The sequence below is a fragment of the Callithrix jacchus genome, chromosome 10, assembly GCF_049354715.1.
Source record: "Callithrix jacchus isolate 240 chromosome 10, calJac240_pri, whole genome shotgun sequence".
NCBI classification, from domain to species: domain Eukaryota; kingdom Metazoa; phylum Chordata; class Mammalia; order Primates; family Cebidae; genus Callithrix; species Callithrix jacchus.
This window is the reverse complement of record NC_133511.1, coordinates 127325136-127338201: the sequence shown is the minus strand read 5'-3', so window position 1 is coordinate 127338201 and position 13066 is coordinate 127325136. Positions and strand designations below refer to the sequence as shown.

General features: G+C 50.0%; 2 protein-coding genes across 41 annotated transcripts in view; one reads left to right on the top strand and one right to left on the bottom strand.

The window, feature by feature from the left end:
* LOC128929126 (uncharacterized) overlaps nt 1-13066 on the top strand; it is a 73480-nt gene that overhangs the window by 15874 nt on the left and 44540 nt on the right. For 2 of the 9 annotated variants that reach the window (XR_013523587.1, XR_013523586.1), the window contains exons 2-3: nt 9082-9226; nt 9493-9560. Coding sequence is in view for 1 of the 9 variants with exons in the window: in XM_078341716.1 (XP_078197842.1) it covers nt 9493-9560 (68 nt within the window). In the remaining 8 variants the exon portion in view is untranslated. Of the gene's footprint in view, nt 1-4850; nt 7765-9081; nt 9227-9492; nt 12393-12468; nt 12604-13066 lie in introns of those variants that run through there. The other 7 variants (XR_013523590.1, XR_013523588.1, XR_013523585.1 and 4 more) reach the window with 7 other exon arrangements.
* Nucleotides 6435-13066, bottom strand: part of PPFIA1 (PPFI scaffold protein A1) — a 122382-nt gene continuing 115750 nt past the window's right edge. For all 32 annotated transcript variants that reach the window (XR_013523577.1, XR_013523578.1, XR_013523579.1 and 29 more), the window contains 3 exons: nt 12158-12323; nt 8624-8694; nt 6435-7823 (listed from right to left, as the gene is read on the bottom strand). Coding sequence is in view for 28 of the 32 variants with exons in the window: in XM_009008655.5 (XP_009006903.1) it covers nt 8636-8694; nt 12158-12323 (225 nt within the window). In the remaining 4 variants the exon portion in view is untranslated. The remainder of the gene's footprint in view (nt 7824-8623; nt 8695-12157; nt 12324-13066) is intronic.

The following is a 13066-nucleotide window of genomic DNA, read 5'->3' as shown; positions in this document are numbered from 1 at the left end:
ACGCACATGTGCAGGTGGGTTGATAGTGTAGTGAAGGCATCACGCATCCTCACGCACATGTGCAGGTGGGTTAATAGTGTGAAGGCATCGCGCATCCTCACGCACATGTGCAGGTGGGTTGATAGTGTAGTGAAGGCATCGCGCATCCTCACGCACATGTGCAGGTGGGTTGACAGTGTAGTGAAGGCATCGCGCATCCTCACGCACATTTGCAGGTGGGTTAACAGTGTAGTGAAGGCATCGCGCATCCTCACGCACATGTGCAGGTGGGTTAATAGTGTGAAGGCATCGCGCATCCTCACGCACATGTGCAGGGGGGTTAAGAGTGTAGTGAAGGCATCGCGCATCCTCACGCACATACGCAGGTGGGTTAATAGTGTAGTGAAGGCATCGCGCATCCTCACGCACATGTGCAGGTGGGTTGATAGTGTAGTGAAGGCATCGCGCATCCTCACGCACATGTGCAGGTGGGTTAATAGTGTGAAGGCATCGCGCATCCTCACGCACATGTGCAGGTGGGTTGATAGTGTAGTGAAGGCATCGCGCATCCTCACGCACATGTGCAGGTGGGTTGATAGTGTAGTGAAGGCATCGCGCATCCTCACGCACATGTGCAGGTGGGTTAATAGTGTGAAGGCATCGCGCATCCTCACGCACATACGCAGGTGGGTTAATAGTGTAGTGAAGGCATCGCGCATCCTCACGCACATGTGCAGGTGGGTTGATAGTGTAGTGAAGGCATCGCGCATCCTCACGCACATGTGCAGGTGGGTTAATAGTGTGAAGGCATCGCGCATCCTCACGCACATGTGCAGGTGGGTTAACAGTGTAGTGAAGGCATCGCGCATCCTCACGCACATGTGCAGGTGGGTTAACAGTGTAGTGAAGGCATCGCGCATCCTCACGCACATGTGCAGGTGGGTTGATAGTGTGAAGGCATCGCGCATCCTCACGCACATGTGCAGGTGGGTTGACAGTGTAGTGAATGCATCGCGCATCCTCACGCACATGTGCAGGTGGGTTGATAGTGTAGTGAATGCATCGCGCATCCTCACGCACATGTGCAGGTGGGTTAATAGTGTGAAGGCATCGCGCATCCTCACGCACATGTGCAGGTGGGTTGACAGTGTAGTGAAGGCATCACGCATCCTCACGCACATGTGCAGGTGGGTTAATAGTGTGAAGGCATCGCGCATCCTCATGCACATGTGCAGGTGGGTTGATAGTGTAGTGAATGCATCGCGCATCCTCACGCACATGTGCAGGTGGGTTAATAGTGTGAAGGCATCGCGCATCCTCACGCACATGTGCAGGTGGGTTGATAGTGTAGTGAAGGCATCACGCATCCTCACGCACATGTGCAGGTGGGTTGACAGTGTAGTGAATGCATCGCGCATCCTCACGCACATGTGCAGGTGGGTTGACAGTGTAGTGAAGGCATCACGCATCCTCACGCACATGTGCAGGTGGGTTAATAGTGTGAAGGCATCGCGCATCCTCACGCACATGTGCAGGTGGGTTGATAGTGTAGTGAAGGCATCACGCATCCTCACGCACATGTGCAGGTGGGTTAACAGTGTAGTGAAGGCATCACTCATCCTCACGCACATGTGCAGGTGGGTTAATAGTGTGAAGGCATCGCGCATCCTCACGCACATGTGCAGGTGGGTTAATAGTGTGAAGGCATCGCGCATCCTCACGCACATGTGCAGGGGGGTTAAGAGTGTAGTGAAGGCATCGCGCATCCTCACGCACATACGCAGGTGGGTTAATAGTGTAGTGAAGGCATCGCGCATCCTCACGCACATACGCAGGTGGGTTAATAGTGTAGTGAAGGCATCGCGCATCCTCACGCACATGTGCAGGTGGGTTGATAGTGTAGTGAAGGCATCGCGCATCCTCACGCACATGTGCAGGTGGGTTAATAGTGTGAAGGCATCGCGCATCCTCACGCACATGTGCAGGTGGGTTAACAGTGTAGTCAAGGCATCGCGCATCCTCACGCACATGTGCAGGTGGGTTAACAGTGTAGTGAAGGCATCGCGCATCCTCACGCACATGTGCAGGTGGGTTGATAGTGTGAAGGCATCGCGCATCCTCACGCACATGTGCAGGTGGGTTGACAGTGTAGTGAATGCATCGCGCATCCTCACGCACATGTGCAGGTGGGTTGATAGTGTAGTGAATGCATCGCGCATCCTCACGCACATGTGCAGGTGGGTTAATAGTGTGAAGGCATCGCGCATCCTCACGCACATGTGCAGGTGGGTTGACAGTGTAGTGAAGGCATCACGCATCCTCACGCACATGTGCAGGTGGGTTAATAGTGTGAAGGCATCGCGCATCCTCATGCACATGTGCAGGTGGGTTGATAGTGTAGTGAATGCATCGCGCATCCTCACGCACATGTGCAGGTGGGTTAATAGTGTGAAGGCATCGCGCATCCTCACGCACATGTGCAGGTGGGTTGATAGTGTAGTGAAGGCATCACGCATCCTCACGCACATGTGCAGGTGGGTTGACAGTGTAGTGAATGCATCGCGCATCCTCACGCACATGTGCAGGTTGGTTGACAGTGTAGTGAAGGCATCACGCATCCTCACGCACATGTGCAGGTGGGTTAATAGTGTGAAGGCATCGCGCATCCTCACGCACATGTGCAGGTGGGTTGATAGTGTAGTGAAGGCATCACGCATCCTCACGCACATATGCAGGTGGGTTAATAGTGTGAAGGCATCGCGCATCCTCACGCACATGTGCAGGTGGGTTAACAGTGTAGCGAAGGCATCGCGCATCCTCACGCACATGTGCAGGTGGGTTGATAGTGTAGTGAAGGCATCGCGCATCCTCACGCACATGTGCAGGTGGGTTAACAGTGTAGTGAAGGCATCACGCATCCTCACGCACATGTGCAGGTGGGTTAATAGTGTGAAGGCATCGCGCATCCTCACGCACATGTGCACGTGGATTGATAGTGTAGTGAAGGCATCGCGCATCCTCACGCACATGTGCAGGTGGGTTGATAGTGTAGTGAATGCATCGCCCATCCTCACGCACATGTGCAGGTGGGTTAATAGTGTAGTGAAGGCATCGCGCATCCTCACGCACATGTGCAGGTGGGTTGATAGTGTAGTGAAGGCATCGCGCATCCTCACGCACATGTGCAGGTGGGTTGATAGTGTAGTGAAGGCATCGCGCATCCTCACGCACATGTGCAGGTGGGTTAATAGACTGTCGTGAAGGCATCGCCCATTTTCAGCAGTCATCTGTCCACGTGGCCAGTGTTTAATCCATGAGCAGCTCCCTCCCGCCTCTACGATTATTTTAAAGCCAATCCCAGACATCGTGTCATTCCAGCTGTGAATACTGGGGAATGTCGTCTTACCATGTGCCCCTGTGTTATGATCAAAGTATCCCACTTGACCCAGCAATAAGTAAGATTTATAGTCAATAATGAAAACAGAGAACATGGATTGACCCCAGCAATTTGACTTAGGAGACCGGGAGCGGGGATGGGAGTGCCAGGTGATAAAATTCTCATCAGTCACAATGAGAAGCCACTAGACAAGGCCCACCACGGAGGAAGCAGGAAAAGCAGGAGACCACACTGAGGGCATAGCATTTGGGAGTAAGAAAGCAAACAGAAGGACAGCCAAATCCATTCCCCAAGTTCTGGGGAGTGGGGAGGAGGAGGAAGGACAATGGCAAGGGCTGCTGATTTTCTTTTCGTTTTAACTTTAAATGATGTGCATGTATTACTGTGATTGTAACAGCTCGAGGTTTTGTAACGCTCCCCTTCCTTAGATTGCTTTTGATTAATGAGCACATTTTGGCCTATTTGAAGATGAGAACGGTGCAATCTAAGGCAGAGTCACACTTGTCGACTGCCCTTCATCAGGAGTGGAAAAACTGTACTCTGCTGGCTTCTTCTGAGGCTGGCTGGCAAAACCTATTTAAAATATTCAGAAGGAGCTGGTGCATTATAGGGTCCATTCTTACAGGGTCCTGTGAGCCCCCTCTGCTGGTGCAGAGATGAGAAACTGTGGAAATAAGGTCACAAGACACAGAGATCAAGAGAAAAAGGGTCTGGGCCCAGGGGTCCACTGCCAAGCAAAGCACAGAGTCCGGCAGTGGCCCGGAGTACCTGGACACTCTGACTTTTATTGAGGACAAAGCAGGGGGCAGGGCAGGTAGCGCAAGGCACTGGCAGTCAGTGGTAGGGTCAGGTACTCACGTGTCTTGGACACGGGCCCAGGACGTTCAAGTAGTCGAGGCGACGAGAAAACCTAACGCGTCAGCACGTTTCCCATACTTGTTAAGAAAGAACAAAGACATTCAGATTTATATTCGTTTTACTGATTCCATCTCCTAAGAATAAGAGGAACCAGGTGCAGAAGTGGATTGTGGAAGTAGCCATGGAACGTGAGCAGTGAAGCGCAGCCTCACCTAGAGGCCGTGAAGCCCCCGGATGTCTGCGGGTGTCCCTGACAGCTGTCAGGCCTGCCGCAAGAGCTTGGAGGAGCGGAGTTTCCTCCTCACTCCTCTGAGGAAGGTCTATGTCTTGGACATCTCAGACGTCTCCTTCCCTAGCTGGCTAAACAGCAGGTGCTTTCCCAGTGCTGGCGCTGCCGCACAGCCGAGGCGCCCTCCAGCAGCCCTTACGTGGGCGCGACAGAAGGCTTGGAGCGTCTCGCCTTAGGATCACTTTGATCACCATGTCACCTGCTTCATAACCCGATAATCATCAGTAAAAGGTTATACTGAGTGTATGTATTTCTGTGATTATATGTGAATACCTGTGATTACTTACGATATGTAGGAGTAACTGTGTAACTGTACCTCTTTTCTAGTTCTGTATTCACATGGGAACAGGCGGAGGCTTCAGAACCTTGGCACTTGCGGGGTCTTCCTTGGCACATGAAGAAAGTGGCCGTTTTATCTAATAAGGTCCATTTGCACTGGTGTTCTCTGAAACCCTGTCTGTCTGGGGTTTTATTCATGGGAGACAGTAACTAAGTGGCGTGAACATGAAACAGTTCTCAGCATTTTTGGTGTGTTGCGCAGACATCCCTAGAGGCGCTTCTCCTCCGTCCACACCAATGTCGTGTCGCAGCTCACACCCCTGGGCTGCACCCTGGATTAGAAACACCTCTTTTTACCAGAAGGGTGACATGATTTTCTTTCACCATGGTCTCCAGCACTGAAAGGAGCCTGGCGGAGCAGCTACTCAGAGTGAGTGCCGAGTCGCTCTGAACGGAGGGGACCCCACCGCTGCATCTTTTGCCAGGTGATGCTTTGCAGTCAAGTTGGAAGATGGAACAGTCCTAGATGCCAGCCATATTTGCATGCCAAGTGTCATTTTTAAAAAAAAAATCTTCACCTTTTTTTCGTAAAGAAGGGGCTTTCACTATGTTGCCTGGGCTGGCAAACTCCTGGCCTCAAGTGATCTTCCCAGCTCGGCCTCCCGAAGTGCTGGGATTACAGGCATGAGCCACTGCCCCCAGTCCCTTTTTTTCTGGAAGTTTTAAGATACTTGAGGCATGCCTTTGTTCAGCCAAAAAGAACTATTAGATGGAAAAAAGCAGGAGGCACTACATTATGTTTTAAATCTCATACTTAACCTCAATAACTAGGAAATGTAGAAAACAAGGCTTTCCTTACATTAAGTGGGTAGATGAGTGAACACAGGTTCTAAACAGGAGAGCACAGAACACCCCTGACGGCTGCCCGGGACAAATGATCCAGGACATGCTGACCCACGTGACAGCATGTGCCACTCAGAGGTGTCAGCTCGAAGACAGAAGGAGGAAACGGAGACCAAGGTGGCATCAGCAGCTTCTGCCGACCCCGGCTCCAGGTGGGGTGGTGTTGGCTCAATGGCGACACTGTATGAGGCGGGAAGAGGGGAAGGGCCAGCCACTTGCTGGTGCCTGGCTATCCTCTTGGGCATCAGCTTCCAGCCCTGCAGCTTGAGGGGACTGAGCTTACCCACTTCCATGGGTGGGCCCTGCCACACTGGGCTGGTTCACAACTCAGGACTGGGTGTGAGCTGTTAGGGAATAGGCTTCCTGATTTCCAGAGGCCATCAGTGTGCAAGGGTGCAGCCCTGGGAGCCACCTCATGAGCCGGCAGGATGGTGGAAGGGACGTGCAGTCCTGGATCAAGGGTTGCCTCCAGCCAGCCCTACCCACGGACTCGGTGTGTGAGCCCACACATCTGCATTCGACACCAGGCTCCTGTCTCCTGCGCTGATGCAGGCTTGGGACCTCCAGAGCAGCGGGCGGGATGACGCCCTCAACCTGCATTTCCTTCTCCCGGCTGTTTTATTCTGTCAACTTGACTTCTATAATACAATTTCCACATGGCGACCCTGCCTTCCAAAGCGACCACTGTCGGTTTCAATGCACTCACGGCGTATTCTCAGCATTCTTCACTGGCAGTGGAAAATGCTTCAGTACTTTATTGAAAGAAAGCAATAAATAATACTGTGATAAAAACAGTTCAAAAGTAGACTGTACAGACTTTGTTACATAATCAGGAAGTTCACAAAAGATTAGAAAAATGGAACAGTGACAATGAATTGGACAAGTAAATTAAAAGCAGAAACCAAATGTGAAAGAGGCTGCCTCTGTCTCTGTTACCTGCTGCACAATAAATACCACGCCATGGTCTGCCACGCTTTGCTGGCTTTTTAATATGCCACGTAAAAAGTAAAAGCCACATCTGCAACTTACACAACCCACAATGGCTACATCATCAAAGTCTAAAAATGCCCCACTAGGTTCATTCTTTAAACATGTTTACAAACAAATGTAAAAAGATGATTTACGTAAGAAAAATAAGGCCTTTATTAGAGTTGCTCTACACGGTTTTCTGGGTCTCCCGCCTTGTCCGCTGTGTGCACCAACTTGCAGGATGAGAGAGCGGCGCCCGGTGACTGGCCCTCACTGGGCTCCATGCATGTGTCTCCGCCCACTCCCAAGGAGGAGAGGCAGGGAAGAGGGCGCAGGGGCTGGGCTGGTCCCAGGTGACCCCAGCCCGAGTCTCTCCAGCTGAGAGAACTGCTCCCAGCTCACAGCCTGTGCCAGCCACTGAAGACAAGCTCCCCAAACGCAGAGACAAGGCTAGGAAAGCGTTAGCCAGTGCTGGGGGCTTCTCGTCATGCCGTGATAGTCTTTCCAGCCCACACTTTATTAGAAGCTGGTATTTAACACCAGCTACTGTAAACCTGCTCACGCTGCGGAATGAAGCATTTCTTGCTAGAAAAGGTATACTTAAGGTCAGTCATTAAAATACAATTGCTTGAAATTAGGTATGCGTATTTCAAAATGATTGCTGTAGAGCTAGTTTGCATCTGTAAAGGATAATGCACATTGCTTCTGCCATAACTTTATAAACGTAGTAAAATCCTCTGTCGTGGTTTGTCATTAAAAAATTAAACAATAATTACAATAAATGCATAATTTACAAAAGCCCTATATTTGTTCACAGGATTTATACATACCAGCATTACAGTACATTCATTTGAAAGACTAGAATTAGGAATAAGAACACCATTTGAAAGGGTGTTTATAGCCTGGACACATGAAAAGTAAGTATATAAACGAAGAGGCAGAAGTCTACATAAATAGAAGAACATTAAATTCTAAAATATTTTCTCTATGGTATTCATGAATTTTTCACTAATTAAAAACTCTGTAATAAAATATCTTCGGGTCCATATAACAAGTATTAACAGATTAAAGATTCCGTTGGATTCTAAAATGTCGTCTCTGTTGGATTCCAAATGCTGCGTAATCATCTGTAGAAGTAGTGGGGGTACACTGGAAAATAAACAGAACATCCGCTCTTACCACAGGCCAGGCCGCGCTGATGAACGGGCTTCTGACGCTGGGGCCCATGTCCCCCAACACTCACTGCCCCAGGACCCCTCACGTTCTGCGCTACAGTTGCTGAGAATGACTGGACACAACATCAAGGGCTGTGCACATTCCTGAGACAACTCCTTGGCTGACTTTATTTGGGCTGATATCTACAAGTTCTCAATTAAAAATAAAAGATGAACAAACCAGTCAGATACTCCAGCGGCGACCTTCAAGTTGCTTAGAGCAGTGAGGAGAGAGCAGGCCTCTCACCAGCCAGAGGCCACAGTGTTAGGAAGCAGACTCTCCACACTGAAGGCTGTTGGTGTCACACCCTCATACAGCCTGCTGAAGCTTCACACATAATTAACCACAAAACTTTGGGTTTGTTTCATTTACGCAAGCTTAGGAATTAGACCAGTGTGCACGGTGAGGTCAGTGTGCCAGAGACCGTCTCCCAACGTGCTCTGCCACGTGCTGCTCTCTGCCCGCTCCACACCGAAGGCATCCGCAGACAATTAAAATGAGTCAGCACTTTTGGGTTTAAGGAAAAGGGGAAAATACAAGAGGACACACTAACCTTTGTATGATCAATTGTAACAGTGAAACTATCTTAATGGTACAGAGAGCCTGTCTCTCTATGGGGAATTCCCCACACACTGCACTGGCTTTCATGGCCCACACCCCTAGCCTGGCACTGCAGCCCTGGCGACTCATGCTGTGCGCTGAGCCATCTCGGGGTTCTGGTGCTCTCTACTCACCAACAGGAGGCTTTAGCAGGAGTAAGTCCTGACTGTAGCAGAATCCAACCTCTGTGTTCCTGATACACTGCCTGTTTCAACAGCCACGAGAGGAAGCGTGCAAACACAGCGTGCAGTTAGTCTTAGAACATCACATGGGGGCACAAGTAGACACACATCTTCACACCTATAGCAGCGCCTATGAGGGACCTGGGGGGAGCTTGCCTGAGTGGGCGGGATGGAGCCAGAGAAAAAGATCCAGTGTCACCCGGTGGTGGCTCTCCCCGGCTCCCAAGGAGCTCCGGGAGACTCTGGACACTACTCCGAAATACTAAGCACCAAATGGTACAGTAACAATTCTGAAATGCACATCTACATAAATGACACCTACTTAGAGTGATCCCTTTGTCTCTTACTAAGCTCTACATTCATAGACCAATGGGGCTTTCTCTCTGCCCTAAGTGCTCCGTCTCTAACAGGTATGAAGTAAACAACCACTGAGCGCAGAGGCAGACGACGTCAGGCACAAGGCCGGCCTAAGACGAGGAAAGAATCTGGCTGCCCAGCACTGGCTGTGGTACCTGGAAAGCCCTGCCCTCTTCTCCCGGGGGAAGAGCAGAGCAGGTGAGGAGGTCTGGCTGCAGGGATGGGGCACTGGCCAGGGAGTGGGGTGAGGGCTGACCCAGAAACTGAAGGCCAGTCTCGCCTCCTACCAGAAATATTCATCGTAGAGACCACAGAAGCTTTTGGTTCTGAGTCAGGAAACACTGTGTGGCCATAAGTAAGCCTGATTTCCATGAACAACCTGGATTCTAAGTTTTTACAAATAGAAGCAGGAACTCAGAAGCAGGTGCTGGCTGCTCCAGGTTATGTGTTTTGTTTTCCCACAGGTATACCAGGAACACTTATCAACATCCTGCCTGGTTCCAGCAGAGCCGCTAAGACAGTTGGACTGCTGGTGAGGACAGACGGATCTTCACAAATCCTTTGACCCTAAGAGCCTGGGAGACCCGCTGGAGTTTACCCCGCCATTCCCCTATTTAAAAAGCCATTAAAACAATCCATTTTGCTGGGGATGGTGGCTCACGCCTGCAACCCCAGCAATTTGGGAGGTCAACGCAGGAGGATTGCTTGACCCCAGGAGTTTAAGACCAGCCTGGGCCACATGGTGTAACCCCATCTCTACAAAAAATTCCAAAACGTAGCCGGGTGTGGTGGTGTGCACCTGAGTTCCAGCTCTCTGGGACACTGAGGTTGCAGTAAGCTGAGACTGAGCCGCTGCACTCCAACCTGGGCAACAGAGAAAGACCCTGCCACAGTAATAATCATCCATTCAGCAGGCTTCTGCCTGAGTCATTTATCTAAGAGTAAAAAGTCCTCTTCTTTATAATAAATTCCCTACACCTTTTCCTAGGGTTACTTTTTTTTTTTTTTTTTTTTTTTTTGAGATGGAGTTTTGCTCTTGTTAGCCAGACTGGAGTGCAGGGGCATGATTTTGGCTCCCTGCAACCTCCACCTCCCAAGTAGCTGGGAGTACAGGCGTATGTCACCATGCCCAGCAAAGTTTCTTGTATTTTTACTAGAGATGGGGTTTCGCCATGTTGGACAGGCTGATCTGGAACTCCTGACCTCAGGTGATCCACCCACCTTGGCCTCCCAAAGTGATGGGATTACAGGTGTGAGCCACCATGCCCGGCCTGGGTTTACTATTCATTCATCCAAACTCTCATTCTTAATATTCCTGTTAACATTTGACAAGGGGAATGTGACTTATCAGAAGGAAAACTGAAATCGAAGCCACAAGGAAAACATGAACACACTCATGTGGACTCTTCAGGTGACAGAGCCTGAGTTGAAGGCCAAGCTATAGTTACACTTTCTAAGAATTATATGCATGATTCTTGGAAGAAAAACAGTAATTTTTTAAAAGTCCCTAGTTAAAAAGATATACTGGATTTTCTTCCATAAGTATATTATAAATCTCTGGCAAACAATAGGTAAATAATATAGCGTTTTACTAACAATGCCACAAAGTAAGCCATTCACACCCAAAATGTCCGGTTTAACTAAGGTTTTATAAAAATGTACTCCTGATTTCTATGCAGGTGACAGAGAATAAAACTTAGGAACCTACTTATAGGAGGGGTAATGACAAACAATTTTGCAAAACCCTCATTAGCACAGTTTTCAGTTATTATTATTATTTTGTAGAGATGGGGTCTCACTGTGTTGCCCAGGCTAGTCTCAAACTTGAGCTCAAGTGATCCTCCTGCCTCAGCCTCCCAAAGTGCTAGGATTACTGACATAAGCCATCATGCCTAATTAGCACTTTAAACATTTTTTTTGTTTTTTTGAGACAGAGTCTCACTCTGTTGCCGAGGCTAGAATGTGGTGGCACAATCTTGGCTCACTGCAACCTCCACTTCCCTGGTCCAAATGATTCTTGTGCCTTAGCCTCCCGAGTAGCTGGGATTACAGGCACGTGCCACCACGCCTGGCTAATTTTTGTAGAGACGGCCTTTTGCCATGTTGGCCAGCCTGGTCTGGAATTCCTGGCCTCAAAGATTAGCAGTTTTTAATGCCACTTCGTTTCCTCCAGTCTGCTTGCTGCCCTCAGAACGGAGAATGAGTGACAGCGGCCTGGAGCACAGGGGCTGCCGAGCAGCCGCCACTGACACAGGCTTAGAACTTCACCAGCTTTATGAATGACACATTTAATCGTCACAGATACTCTATGGGGAAGGTACTACTACGATGGCCATTTGACAGATGGGGAAACCGAGGCACAGTGCAGTTAAATGACTTGCTCAAGGTCATGTACCTCCTAGCAGCAGAGCTGGAGTCAAACCTAGGCAGCCTGGCTCTCCAACCTGTGCACTGCCTTTCATTAGATGAGTGCAGGATTAGAGCCGAGAGACCTGTCAGGAAGCCATGGTCAACTGTTAACCTCGAATCAAAGTGGTTGTCAAAGGGAAGACCCCACACAGCGCCTGACATCATGGCAGTGATATGCTCTCTCTGGCTGGTATATTCGGTGGCGGCCTCACTCCACTGGGGACTTCTGGGAGGTAGACGTGACTGCACAAACAGCAGCAGCAGGGAGGGGAGAAAGGCAGGCAGAGCTTACATGAGCTGGAAAGTGTTATTTAAAATGTACTGGGTTATTTTCTCTGGTGCGCGGAGCACTAAATTCTGTGGTCGGGAAGCTACTACTCCACTGTTTCCTGAAAGAGCTTCCAGCACGGCCTGGCGCGCACACGTGGCTACAAGGACGCCTCAGGCTTCCTGAGAACACGGACGAGCACTGAGCTTCATTAGTTGGAAAAATATGCTAAGATTCAACCAGACAAAATGTTTTTTAAAATTCTCTTATTATGGTTAAACTTCTGTAAACAAATGTTAGAGCTAATTTAAAAACATTTATTTTGGACATGCAACCATACTCAAGTGCCTTGTAACGTATTAAAGAGGCGGTTTCAGACCATGATTAATGCTCCAGACAGAAAGCTGCTCATGCTCCCCGCAAGCTGCCAGTTAGCGCGACCCACCACATACCGTCCATCTGCATCTTCTTTGGCTGCATAGAGGGCGAGGACATGGAGGAAGTCACCCGGAAGTTTGCAGGGAGCGTCTCTGCTGACCCAGCAGCTAAGCCACGAATGTCCTTTGGTCTAAACTTTTTTCTCCATGAAGGTGCTCTCCTAAAGCTTTTATCATCATCCTGGTAAATGAAAGAATAAACAGCCAGGTTCATTTAAAAAATAATAAAGGTCAGAGATGGAAAGTTAAATGTGCTTTATAATGACTGCTGAACTCAAGAATGTTTTCTTGTTCACATGTACGGAATCCCTTCTTTATGACCACAGTGTATTGCTCAAACCGGAACTTCAGCAAGAAATGGGGCATGGTGATGGTCGGGCTGTGTCTCAGCTAGCTGACTGAGGTGGGTGCTGGGCCGTGGGGACGATCCTTCTACCCAGCATCATGGCTGAGTGAGGTGGGTGCTGGGCCGTGGGGACGATCCTTCTACCCAGCATCATGGCTGAGTGAGGTGGGTGCTGGGCCGTGGGGACGATCCTGCTACCCAGCATCATGGCTGAGTGAGGTGGGTGCTGGGCCGTGGGGATGATCCTGCTACCCAGCATCATGGCTGAGTGAGGTGGGTGCTGGGCCGTGGGGACGATCCTGCTACCCAGCATCATGGCTGAGTGAGGTGGGTGCTGGGCCGTGGGGACGATCCTTCTACCCAGCATCATGGCTGAGTGAGGTGGGTGCTGGGCCGTGGGGACGATCCTTCTACCCAGCATCATGGCTGAGTGAGGTGGGTGCTGGGCCGTGGGGACGATCCTGCTACCCAGCATCATGGCTGAGTGAGGTGGGTGCTGGGCCGTGGGGACGATCCTTCTACCCAGCATCGTGGCTGAGTGAGGTGGGTGCTGGGCCGTGGGGACGATCCTTCTACCC